At 31.4% G+C, this 12,436-nt stretch overlaps 1 protein-coding gene and 1 long non-coding RNA gene across 2 annotated transcripts; one reads left to right on the top strand and one right to left on the bottom strand.

The window, feature by feature from the left end:
• The first annotated feature begins 7,988 nt into the window (after positions 1–7,988).
• On the top strand, positions 7,989–12,143 carry LOC126703959 (60S ribosomal protein L37-1-like). Its single transcript, XM_050403009.1, has 4 exons — positions 7,989–8,005; positions 8,241–8,416; positions 8,572–8,673; positions 12,097–12,143. The coding sequence occupies exons 1-4, from the start codon at positions 7,989–7,991 to the stop codon at positions 12,141–12,143; spliced, it is 342 nt and encodes a 113-aa protein (XP_050258966.1).
• LOC126715232 (uncharacterized) lies at positions 9,098–11,231 on the bottom strand. Its single transcript, XR_007651827.1, has 2 exons — positions 10,745–11,231; positions 9,098–9,412 (listed from the first exon to the last, which is right to left on the bottom strand). It is a non-coding gene; the product is annotated as an uncharacterized LOC126715232 (long non-coding RNA).
• Positions 12,144–12,436: the final 293 nt, after the last annotated feature.

Here is a 12,436-nt window from a genome sequence, read left to right as displayed (position 1 = left end):
GCATCTTCCTTCCTCTCTATCTCTGCCTTTACATTATCTGCTGTGGTTTTATTTTGTTATGGCTTAAATAGTTGTTTAACCAATTTCATATTATAGCATGTGTTAAGTTTCCGCACACTAGTTGTTTGACATATTGCTTGAGTTGGTTAAGTTAATTTTTGGGGGTCTAAACGTTCAAAGGTGTATTGGTACACGTTTTTGAACTTTCAGTTCAAATTCTCTTTCATTTGACAGTTGCTCTTTGATATTGGAGACAACTTTTGTTGCTTTCTTCTAGTATTTTGTGGTTTTTATATAGTACTAGTTTGGGCACTTGAGCCTTTGAGGAAGAAAATTAAATAAAATTTTAAATTAAAAAAATACAAAATTATGTACTTAAATTTAAAATAATTATTTAATATATAAATATTTATTTGTCATTACAGTTTCTTAGAACTTATTTGTTGTGGAAAAAATGTACTTTCTTTAGGTCTTTTGTTAAGCTTTTCTACTCTAACTAGTTATTCTGTTTCGAATAAAAGTATTTTTAAATGTCTCTATGTTTGGTTCAAGATATTTTATTTGATGAAATTTGTACTTGATGCCTTTAATAATGTCAAGAATACAATTATATGATATATTTTTTCTATCTAGCATTTTTTCTTCCTTCCCTATTCCCTATTCAAAGTGTTAAGCCCTTAAATTGCAATTTCTTTGAGCTATTGCCATCTTGACAGTCACATTTTGTGAGACTGTTGGTGAGTTTGATTATTTGGTTTGGAGTTGTTGATTTAGTATGTACCTATGTATTTGGATTTTGGATTCTTTATTATTGGGGATGAGTCTCTTATGAAACAAGATGGTAAAATAGAACAAAATAAAATATGACTAATTTTGTGGATAAAAAGTTAAAAACCAAGTACCCATATTAAGTGTTGAAATTGAAAATGTTTTCCAATCTTCCAAATCCTTTAGCTTTAGATATTATATTGTTCTAGTGAATTGTTGAATTAATTTGTTTAATTCTAATACCTATTTGAAAATCCATTTTAACTGTGATTTTATTTAGATGTTATTATATGTGATAGGATGTATTGAGTTTTAAGTAGAGATGGAACTAAGGGGGGACCAGGGGGGGGCCTTTTTTAAAAATTTCTATTTTAATACCAATAAAATCATAAATTTTATAGATTCATATGTAAATATACTTATCGGCTCCCTAAAATTTGAAGGATAGAAAAAATACTAATGATTAAGTTAATGTTCGGCTTAGATTCTCCATGATACAGTGGTACACGTGGCTTCAAAGAAGATTTAATATTTGATTTGCTGTCGTGATTTAAAGACGTTTAAAATTTTAGTTATTGTGTTTGTATTGATTGTAATCCACTCTCTGTGTTAAACTTTGGATCAGAATGAGAGAAAACTGAAATTTTTTTCATTGAATTGATAAACATTACAACTCTGTTTAAATATATACAAAACAGAGTAGAAAAGGAGAAGGAAAAACTAACTAGTCAACTTGTACCAACTGAAATTAACAATCTAGCAAACTATTGAAACAACCAATCACAAGATGAGATGTGGCTACTCTAACTAGTTAAATATAGAGACCTAACAACCTAAAGTTTTACATAATATAAGAACTTGGACAAACTTGCAGAAGCCTTCATTTTTTACACTTTGTACCAATACATTATAGTTAACAATGCAATAATAATTTTCCCTTTTCTCAAAAAAAGAAGAAGAAAGAGTTAATCCTCTCTTGAAATAACCCAATCAACATCTAGTGATATAAAATTTGCTTCGGTTTTATAAGATGAAACTAGAAGATGACCTCTTGATGGATTTTTTGATTTTATACACTATGATATTTAGTATGTAATCATAGATTAATTATGAAAATTAAAAGAACGCTGAGTTCACTTTTAATAGATTAGTGTATTGTACTGTCTTAAAAAGTTGATTTTCATGATTTCTTTTTTCATACATTGGCTCCCCCTTCACTCTCCATCCTAGGTCCGTCCCCTAGTTTTAAGTAAAAAATTGATGTGACATTCTCTTATTAAATAGTATAAAAACATGATGCTTACCAAATTCAGGCCCATATATTAAATATGTATGATGTTTTTAAACATATTTTAAGAGTTGTATAGGTAACTATCTAATTATAGAAAAGCAAGTTAATGTGTTGATTGTTAATTTAACACAATCATTAGTTAGTGCAATGCTTAAAATAAAGTATAATTTGTTAATTTGTTATTTTAGTTAAGATTGATAAAAGCATGTTAATGCAACGACACAAGTTAAAGAAAGAAAGAAAGAAAAGATTATTTTACTCCTTGCAGTTGGTTCATGTTAATATCAGGCACAAACTTGCAGGGCTGGCCCAAAATTGTTTGATGCCTAAGGCGAAAATTTTAAAAGGGTATTTTTATATCAAAATATCACTTAAATGATATTTATTTTATTTTTTATATTATAATTTTTTTTAATTTTAAATCTATTACTAATTTTTACTAATTAATAAGATTAATTCATCTAAAGTGAGCTAGTGATACTTATTATGTAGGTTTTACAAACTAATGAGTCATCAATAAATAAAAGTTATTCAAAACAGTCATTTATTATATTGTTTAATCAGTTTGTAAGTTTTTTGTCATAAAATTTGTATTAGTTTTAGCATTTTTCATTCACTTAATGGTGAATTGGTGATTGTGTTGTATTTCTATTAATTCATAATTTTTTTTTTTTGTGTGAAAAAGATGCTAAAGTATTACAAATTTTACTATAAAAAACTTACAAATTAATGTGACATTTCAAAAAAATAACAAATGAATATTGAATTACTTATTATGATCAGACATTTCAATTTATAAGACCTATGTGATTAAAAAAAAGTGCAAGTTACACACCTTTTTTTTAATTAGACAGAAAAATAATAATAAAAAAAATCTTACTGGCCCCATTTTAATTTGGGGGTATATGTTAGGGGGCTTTAAGCTATGGCCTAGGCCTAGGACCGGCCCTGCAGACTTGATATTAATATGTTGGTCCATCCTAGATCGAGGTGTGATAGGAACAAGTCAACTAACGATATTCTCTCTTTGTATTTATATATGTTTTTATTTATTAATGTAAGTATGAATTTATTAATTTTTACACTTATCAACATAAAATTTAAAATCCACATATTTTATAAGCCTAAATATAGTTTAAGTATATTAATCTAATATATTAGCTTAAAAAACATGTTTTTTTCACAATTTTTTTCAATTTTTTTTGCATCTTTTTTTGTACCAACCAAAATGCTAATATTGACCAAAACACCCAAAACTCCCGGTATAAACCAGTACAACTTGGTATTTCTTTCATTTGATTCATTTTAGAGGAGTACCTGTACTGGTTTAATGGCCAATGTGATATATTTTCCTAGTACAGCCGATACCAGTACAAACTTCCCTAATAAAAATACTAGCCACCTTTTGTTTTCTAGTAAGTTATGACTTTTAATTCACCAAAAAAGAAGAAGAAAAAAACAAACAAATAGTAGCATGATATGATTGGTGCTAATAAAACTAATGTTAATAATGAACCCTTTTTTTTTTTTTTGAGGAAATAATAATGACCTCATTTTAAAGTGATGTTATTTCAATCACAATTTATTCACATTAGTAACTATAGTTGTGACACATTTTATCATCACAAGCTAATCAATACCATAAACATACAAGAACAAACAACCTTGATTGCTAAAGGAATGAGTACCAGTTATGCAAATAAATTCTCCAAGGCCAAAGATAGACCATAATGCACACATTGTGAATTGAAAGGGCATGTCATGGGAAAATGTTACAAGCTACATAGGTATCCTCAAACCCAAGAGCAAGTTCGACAAAGGAAATGGTATGCCTCTTCTACTATTGAGCCAAGAACAATTTAAACAAATTCTTGCCTTGTTGACTTCATTGTGTCACCAATCAAGTGCTAGCACTCAACTTGACACTGAGAATCATATTGCCAACCTAGTTGCTAAATACAGTGTTAATCAATGCAAACCTATTTGGTAAGATCTTGTCTTTGGTCTCAGTTCAAGGCTCTTCCAATCTTGATCTTAAACACTTCATTTTCTCTTTCAATTTAGTTAATCTTTCTGCCTATTCTAGTAGCACTTGGGTAAGCTACTGACCATATAGTCCACTCCATTTCATGTTTCACAAACTTTGTTGCCGTTCGAAAATTTTTGTGCAGTTGTCTAATGGAGAATCTATTGTGATCACATATGTAGGAATAGTTCAATTGACAACCACTTTGACTCTATATAATTTCCTTTATAAACCTTCGTTTTCATTTAACTTGATTTTTGTTAGTCAACTCACAAACTCACTGAAATTTTGTCTTAAGGCCTCATTTGGGAGGAGAGAATGGAATGGAATGGAAATGAATGAAAAGAATAATTTTATAATATTTTTCCCTTCTCTTGTTTGGGAGTTTTAATGGAGAGAATGGAAAGTCTATTCCCTTATTTGGGAGTTTAAGGCTCCGCTTGGGAGTTCATAAAGGAATGGAATGGAATGGAATAATCATTAAAGGAATGGAATGGAAAGTAATGGAATGGAATGGAAAGTAAAAAGGAATGGAATGGAATGAAATTTAAAAATCGTGTTTGGATGTTATAAAATAAAGGAATGGAAAGGATTGGAATGGAATGGAAAATAAGTAACCCTGTTTGGAAGTAACATTGGAAGGAATGGAATGGAATCATTTTATAATAACATTACTATTATACCCCTCATTTTAAAAAACATAAAAAATAATTAATGAGAACTTATTAGGAGAAAGGAATTGATTAGAATGAAAAGAATCATTTTAGAATATTCTTCTCTTCCCTTGTTTGGGAGTTTTAATGAAGAGAATGGAAAACTCATTCCCTTATTTTTGGGAGTTTAAGTAGGAGAGAATGGAATGAGTAGGAGGGAACACTCATTCCTCTCTATTCCCTTAAAACCTCAAATTTTCATTCCCCTCAAAATTGGGAGGAATTGGAGGGAATGGAATTAGATTTAATGATTTTTTTACTAAAACTCCCAAAATACCCCTGTATATTCAAATTTTTATTTTAAAATAGAGGTCTAATAGTAATATTGTTATAAAATAATTCTGTTCCATTCCTTCCATATTACTCCCAAACAAGATTACTTACATTCCATTCATTTTCATTCATTTCCATTCCTTTATTTTAAAACATCCAATCAAGGTTACTTAATTCCATTCTATTCCATTCCTTTCCCTTACTTAAATACATTCAATTCCATTCCATTCCATTTCCTTCCCTTCCCTTATGAACTTCCAAGCGAAGCCTAAGTGGGAGGGAATGGAATGGGTAGCAGGGAACACTCATTCCTCTCTATTCCCTTAAAACCTCAAATTTTCATTCCCCCCCGAAATTGGGAGGAATGGGAGGGAATTGAATTAGATTTAATGATTTTTTTTACTAAAACTCCCAAAATACCCCTATATATTCAACCATTTATTTTAAAATATGAGTCTAATAGTAATATTGTCATAAAAATAATTCCATTCCATTCCCTTCATGTTGCTCCCAAACAAAATTACTTACATTGCATTCATTTTCATTTATTTCCATTCTTTTATTTCAAAACATCCAATCAAAGTTACTTAATTCCATTCTATTCCATTCTTCTCCATTCCTTTCCCTTAAATACATTCCATTCCATTCCTTTCCATTCCTTTATGATTCCATTCCCTTACGAACTCCCAAATGGAGCCTTATTTTCATGTCCATTCTTTGCTTTGTTTCCATTGGAGAGATGCCATAGCAGCTAAGATCATGGGTTTGGAAGATAATCATTCTTGGACACTTACCCCTTTGCCTTCTAGTAAACACCCTATTGGGTGCAAATGAGTGTATAAAATCAAGTATAAAGCTAATAAGTCTATAAAGAGGTACAAGGCAAGGCTAGTAGCAAAAGTTTATACACAGCAAAGATAACTCATAAACTTTTCATTATTTGTTAGGAACCCAGTGGTTCTTAATGGGGATTGATGGGAATTGTAGGGGAATGTATGAGAATTGTAGGAAAATTGACTTAATTCGAGATAGTTACCCTCTATAGAGAAATATTAAGAGAGAGAGAGAGAGAGAGAGAGGAAATGCACTAAACAATCAATTAGTTTATTCTTCAATATAAATGGAAATGTGATTACAAGCAAGTATTTATAAAATTATAAAACTATTCTATTGGCCCACATGGCCTTATCCTAATGGTTATATTATTCCCTATGTGCATTAATAATTTCAACATATGTTAAATGTGATTAACATGTGTGGAATTGTAACTAACTAAATGCAACATTAAAACAACTATTATCTATATACCTATAGGGGTTCCTAACATTTTCCTCCCCTTCAAAACACCTTGTCCACAAGGTGTTGTTGTGGTTGGCATCTTCATCAAAGGAGATCTTCCAATGGACTAATACCTTAATACATTTTGATCACCATATTCATGCACTTCTCATTGACAAGCAGTCCTATGTACATGAAGGTTCCTTCTTTGTAGATCTTCAAAATTCTCTCAAATTCTTGAGCCTTCAATGGTGCTTTAGTCTTCAAGGTCTCATTAGTTCTTTCGATGTTGGATTGTTCTTGGATCCTCAAGACCTTTTTTGATTCTAGAACCATTAGAATTGTTGGCGCTTTTATCTTTGATTCTTGGATCACCGACACTTGGATTGTTGATTCTTGAATCATGGATTCTTGAGTGGGAGCCTCCATTGTTCTCTTGTAGGGTGCATATGAAATGCACCCAATTTGTGCATAAACCCGATGCCTCCGCATCTTGGAACCATTCTCACGCTTCTCCTTCTATGTAATAAGAGGCAATGGAAACCATGCGATGTGGTGGTGTGTTGTCTAGAGCAAAGAATTCATAAAGCTTGACAAGCCACCAAAAAGGATCTCCTCCTTTAAAACAAAACTCCATGAAAGCTTGATGAGTTGCAATAGATTCAATCATCTCAAGATCGACAGCTCTAGTATCACTTGTTAGGAATGATTCCTAATGAGGATAGGTAGGAATTGTAGGGGAATGTATGAAAAATTGTAAGGAAATTGACCTAATTCGAGGTAGTTACCCTCCATAGAGAAATATTAAGAGAGAGAGAGAGAGGAAATGCACTAAAAAATCAATTGGTTTATTTTTCAATATAAATGGAAATGTGATTACAAGTAGATATTTATAGAATCATAAAACTATTCTATTTACCCACTTGGCCTTATCCTAATGGTTATATTATTCCTCACGTGCATTAATAATTTCAACATATGTTAAATGTAATTAACATACTTGGAATTGTAACCAACTAAATGCAACGTTACAATAATTATTATCTATATATACCTATAAGGTTTCGTAACATTCTTGCCATTGCTACAACAAAAGGTTTGTGTTACACTCAATTAGATGTTAACAATGTCTTTCTTCATGGTAATTTACATGAAAAGGCTTATATTTCCTTACAAATTGGATTCATAGCAAGGGGAGCATGTATGCAAGTTGAATAAGTCTCTTTATGGTCAAAAACAAGATTTGCGTCAGTGTTTCTCTAAATTTTGAACACTTCTTGCACATAAGAGAGCGACTTAGCCTGCACCTCAACTCTACCATCTAAATTATACATAAATTAACTGTAATTTTCTTATCATGTTATGAGATGTACTTTCAGCACCAACAATGTAATACTCGTAATTTAATTTATGGTTTATGATGAAATCTAATTTTTATGAAATGTTATTATTCAAATGATAATTTGAAGATTATGAATTTGTAATCTATTTATTAATTTATGTTCTTAGGACAATACTACAAAGATTTTTCTAGGCATCAAGTTTAACTCACGTTTTCAGTTAACTGAAAACACTTGACACACTGGAGTGGAGCAGATTTTACCCAAAATAATACATATAATTAATAATAAGCGCTAAAATGGTGGTTCTCTCGCTGTAATTCCTGAGGAGGTTAAGGGTAGTTTAGTAAAGAAAACGCACCGCTTGAAAAAGATTAAAAACACGTCCCATGCAGCTCGCACCGTCATGAGCCAGAGCTGAGAGCAAAAAAAAAAAAAAAAATCTTCAAAGGTCTCTGCAATCGCAACAACATGGTAATAATCTTCACCATCTACTACTCCATCCATACTCTCAATTTTTATGTTTTCGATTTATTTTTTTAATTTCTAAGCAAGCAAAGTGAATCAATTAAATTGTTGTTTGTTGAACAGGGGAAGGGAACAGGAAGCCTCGGAAAGAGGAGGAACAAGAGTCACACACTCTGCGTGCGGTGCGGCCGTCGTAGGTTTCATCTTCAGAAGAGTCGCTGTGCTTCTTGTGGCTTCCCTGCTAGCCGTATCAGAAGATGTAAGAGCTAAGACCTAAGAGCTTCAGCTTCTCTTTTTCATTTCTCTTCGTTTTTTTGGTTGTATATATGAAAGTTTAATATTTTGCATTGAGCTCTACCTCTGCTCTTTGTGCGGAGTGTTTGTTGCAAATGCAATGCCATATTTTTTGTTTAGACAATTGGAGTGAGAAGGCGATCCGGAGGAAGACTACTGGAACCGGTAGAATGAGGTATTTGCGTTACGTTACTGTCCGCTTCAAGTACAACTTCAGACAAGGTAATAAATATATTTACCGACTAACGTAATATACACACTTATACTTCTCTTGTCTTTTATATTAAGAAAATGTTAATGTACATCTTTAGGTTAATGGTTAATAATTTATTTTTAAAAAAAATTATAAGAAAAAAAAAGTAATTAACATTTTTACGGTTTTTTTCATTTTCTATAAAAGTGTTGTCAAAACTTTTCTAAAATGGATTGTTAATCATTGATCTAAAGCACCCGTTAATATGACCTTTTATATTATTAGTTGCTAACCCGTGCGATGCACGGGATTTTAAAAAAAAAACAATATTGCAATTATCATCTCCATAAAAATACATACATGCCAAAAAGATTAATACCACTACCATAAGTCCATTGGCAATGAAGTTATTTTCATAGTTACATATATACTGTGAATAAACAAATAAACAAATTGCAATAATGATCACAATCTTATTTTCATAATAAATAAATAGAATATAGTTACCAATGTCAAATTATTTTGCTATGAATCAAAAAGAGTAGAGAAAGAACATAATACAACAAATCTACATTATATAGAAGAGTACATCATATATTTATTCAACATAAAACATTGAGTTTTATAAATCTTCTTTGCTTGCTCACATTCCCAACCACGTCTCTTGTGCTAAGATACCATAGATATTACTTTTTCAAAATCATGAATAGACTTTGCCAATAAAGCCTTCTCCATGTCAAACCCTTTTGCTTTGCCTTGAAATAGTTCCTAGAAAACAGCTACTTTACCCAAGTTAGGGGCTTTGAGAATAAAAGAAGAATTATAGTATTTCAGAAAGTGCGATAATCACAACATATTGGTGTTATTTTCATATATAACAAATAACGAAATGTGGAAACACCATTACTAAACAAAACCTGTTCTTTAAACTTAGAAAGTATCATTAACAGGCAATTCTGTCAACTTCTTCTCTCTTTTCTTAAGGGGGAAAAAAATTGCTTTACACCTACCATAGGCAAAAGGACCATAATCCAAAGCTCTGCCCAAATACAATTTAGGATAGTTAAGGACAACCAATATGAGAATCAACTTCAAAATAATTAAATAAGAAATAAAGACCACCATAGCTCAATTTTTAAAGTAGCTTTCCTCATAGACACATGCATAAGAAATCACTATATCAGACACATAAAGAATCAACATTTAAAGCAACCCAAATGAGATTTCAAGAAAAATAAGCTCAACTAAATTAATTATGAAACCCAGATGTCATAGTAGTAAAGCTAAAATTTTCTTAACTGTGACTTATGAACAATTATGAAGCATATATAAATCATTAAACAAACTTTTTAAAAAATCAATGACATAGATAATCCATTTTCACCACCCTTTCTTCTACCAAAGTTCCAGACATGTCCTGTAAATTCACCTACTTGGCTGCCCTGTTTTCAATTGATATAATGGTGGTTAGGATGTTGAGAGATAAGTAGAGACTCTTTTTACTTTCAAACAGGGTATAATCAAACCAAGTCTCACATGTGTATGAGATACAAATTGCAATGCATGACAACTCCGTGTAAGGTCAAGCAATATAAATTTTGCATTAAATAGCATAAAAACCCAGCCATTGTTACACTGCACCATTGCATTGCCCTGTAACTTGTACATTGCAAGCAATAAAAAAATCAGCATAGCCCTTTTGCATAAATCAACATATAATGAATGACTCTAAAGGATTTTCTAGCAAAATCCTGTTGATGGAATTAGTATGAAGCAGCATAGTAACCGTAAGAAACAGCAATTAAACTTCCTTAGCTCCAGGGTTCAATTGTTGTTTCAAACCTAAATTGCTCAATTTTGTTCCAGATAATAGAAAATAAATAAAAAATTTCTGTAATTTTGTCAAATTTATCATTGCTCCCCATATGCAGAATCCCACTAAGACCTAGTATCAAACACCTCAGAGGCACAACCATTTAAATTGCCACAATTAAAAGCACAAACACCATTTAAAATTTGAGAGATAAGTAGGATAATTAATCGATATTTAGTTATAATAAAATATGAAGACGAAGCAGAAGAAGAGTTTGAAGAAGTTACCCATGACTGGATTAGATTACGGCTTGCTCTTGCTCTTCTTCGTCATCCCCAAAATCGCAGATCTTCAAAATCATTTTTTGCTTTTGGGTTGTGGGTTTGATATGGTCTGATTATGGTGGTTTATTGGTTGCGGTTGTTGTGGGTGGTGGTGGTGCTGCTGCTGCTGCCTGTTGAGTTCTGGTGGTTGTGGGTGGAACGGGAAAGGAGAAGGGGAACGGGAGCAATAGGGTCTGAGGAAGGAGATCTTTGTTAATATGTGGGTATGGTGGGTTTTGATTGAGGAATCTATGCGTATAGTGGGTAGGTGTCTTTAGATGATTTGATGTCGGTTTGTTGTGGGTTTGATGGAGGAAGACCTAGTAGAGAAGGAGCTGGTAGAGGAAGGAAGGGCGTGCATCTTGGTGTTTGGTGAAAGAAAAGGCCAGAGCATCGTGAAAGAGTTTTGGTGAAAGAAAAGGTACAGCATCATGAAAGAGAAGGCAGAGCATCGGGTTTGAGTTTTAGAAAAGTTTTATATCGGGTTTGAGTTGAAAAGTTTTATATCGGGTTTGAGTTTTAAAAATTTATTATTATTTTTTTTTAATATTTTTTTTAATATTGTGCTGATGTGGAAAATTATGGGAGCTTCAAAAGTTTCGGTTTTATATATATATAGATTAGTTAGTGGAAATAAGAGATTTAGGGTTCAATCCTTACTTACATCAAAAACCGATTATGTCTTAATCTGATAATAAAAAACTATTATTAAAAGCTATTATTATGAATGGACACTATAAATTGAAACTCCAAACAAAAAAAAAAAAATATTAGTATCACATAAAACAGATGAAGCACGTTACTGTATTATAATGAACTGAACTTAATATATATATATATATATATATATATATATATATAACAAAATACAACCACAGTAGCTTTTCTTTTCTTTTTTTCTTTTTTTTGATGAGTAGTAGCTACTAGCTATAGTCCAAGTCTATGGTATTTTTACAAAATCATTATTATCTACATAATTATATTCTAACAAATATAATTCAAATATTCTTTTACAGTTGTGTTTTTTTGGGCTTGTCTGGTAAGTGATTAACTCATGAACTCAACTCAGCCCCTATAATAACTAGTTTTATTCGTTTTATAAGTATTTATTTCTCTAGTTTGGTAATTTTTTGCGATTTACGGAACAATTAGTTCTAAATTTGATAGTTTTTCTTTCGAATTTCATATAAAACAAAACAAAAACTAGTTCCAAGTTGGATTTACTGAATCGGGTCCTTCATGTGTCTAACACCCTTGGATTGATACAGTTTCATTGGCTTATGTGTTTTTCAACTTTTTTTTTTTTTGGGGTATAGGTACTCAGGCAGGCCCGAGGAAGAAGGGAGCTTCAGCCTCGTCTTAAGTTTTCAAAGGTTGTTGTTTGTAAGTTGGAATTTATCGTTTTAGTTGTACCGAGGACTGAAGTCTCGCTATGGTTATGATGTTTGTTTAGCAAGAGTCGCACTTTATTTCAATGTTTGTGTATCAAGATGAATGAATGAATCGTGTATTTTAAAATTTTAAATATATCGATTAGGATGTATGCATTTCTAAGCATTTGAGCGACATTGTCATTTCTCGCAAGTTTGCACAAATTGGTAACTTGATTAATTGCAATGTCCTGGATGCATTAATCTTGCTACCGTCTCTGCCTTT

The sequence above is a fragment of the Quercus robur genome, chromosome 2 (genome assembly GCF_932294415.1).
Source record: "Quercus robur chromosome 2, dhQueRobu3.1, whole genome shotgun sequence".
Lineage (NCBI taxonomy): Eukaryota > Viridiplantae > Streptophyta > Magnoliopsida > Fagales > Fagaceae > Quercus > Quercus robur.
The sequence above is the reverse complement of the archived record's forward strand: the minus strand, read 5'-3'. Positions and strand labels throughout refer to the sequence as shown.

Coding starts and splice junctions, on each gene's coding strand:
- LOC126703959 (XM_050403009.1), top strand. Junction 8,417..8,571: donor TGCTAGCCGTATCAGAAGAT/GTAAGAGCTAAG, acceptor TTTTTTGTTTAG/ACAATTGGAGTGAGAAGGCG. Junction 8,674..12,096: donor CAAGTACAACTTCAGACAAG/GTAATAAATATA, acceptor TTTGGGGTATAG/GTACTCAGGCAGGCCCGAGG.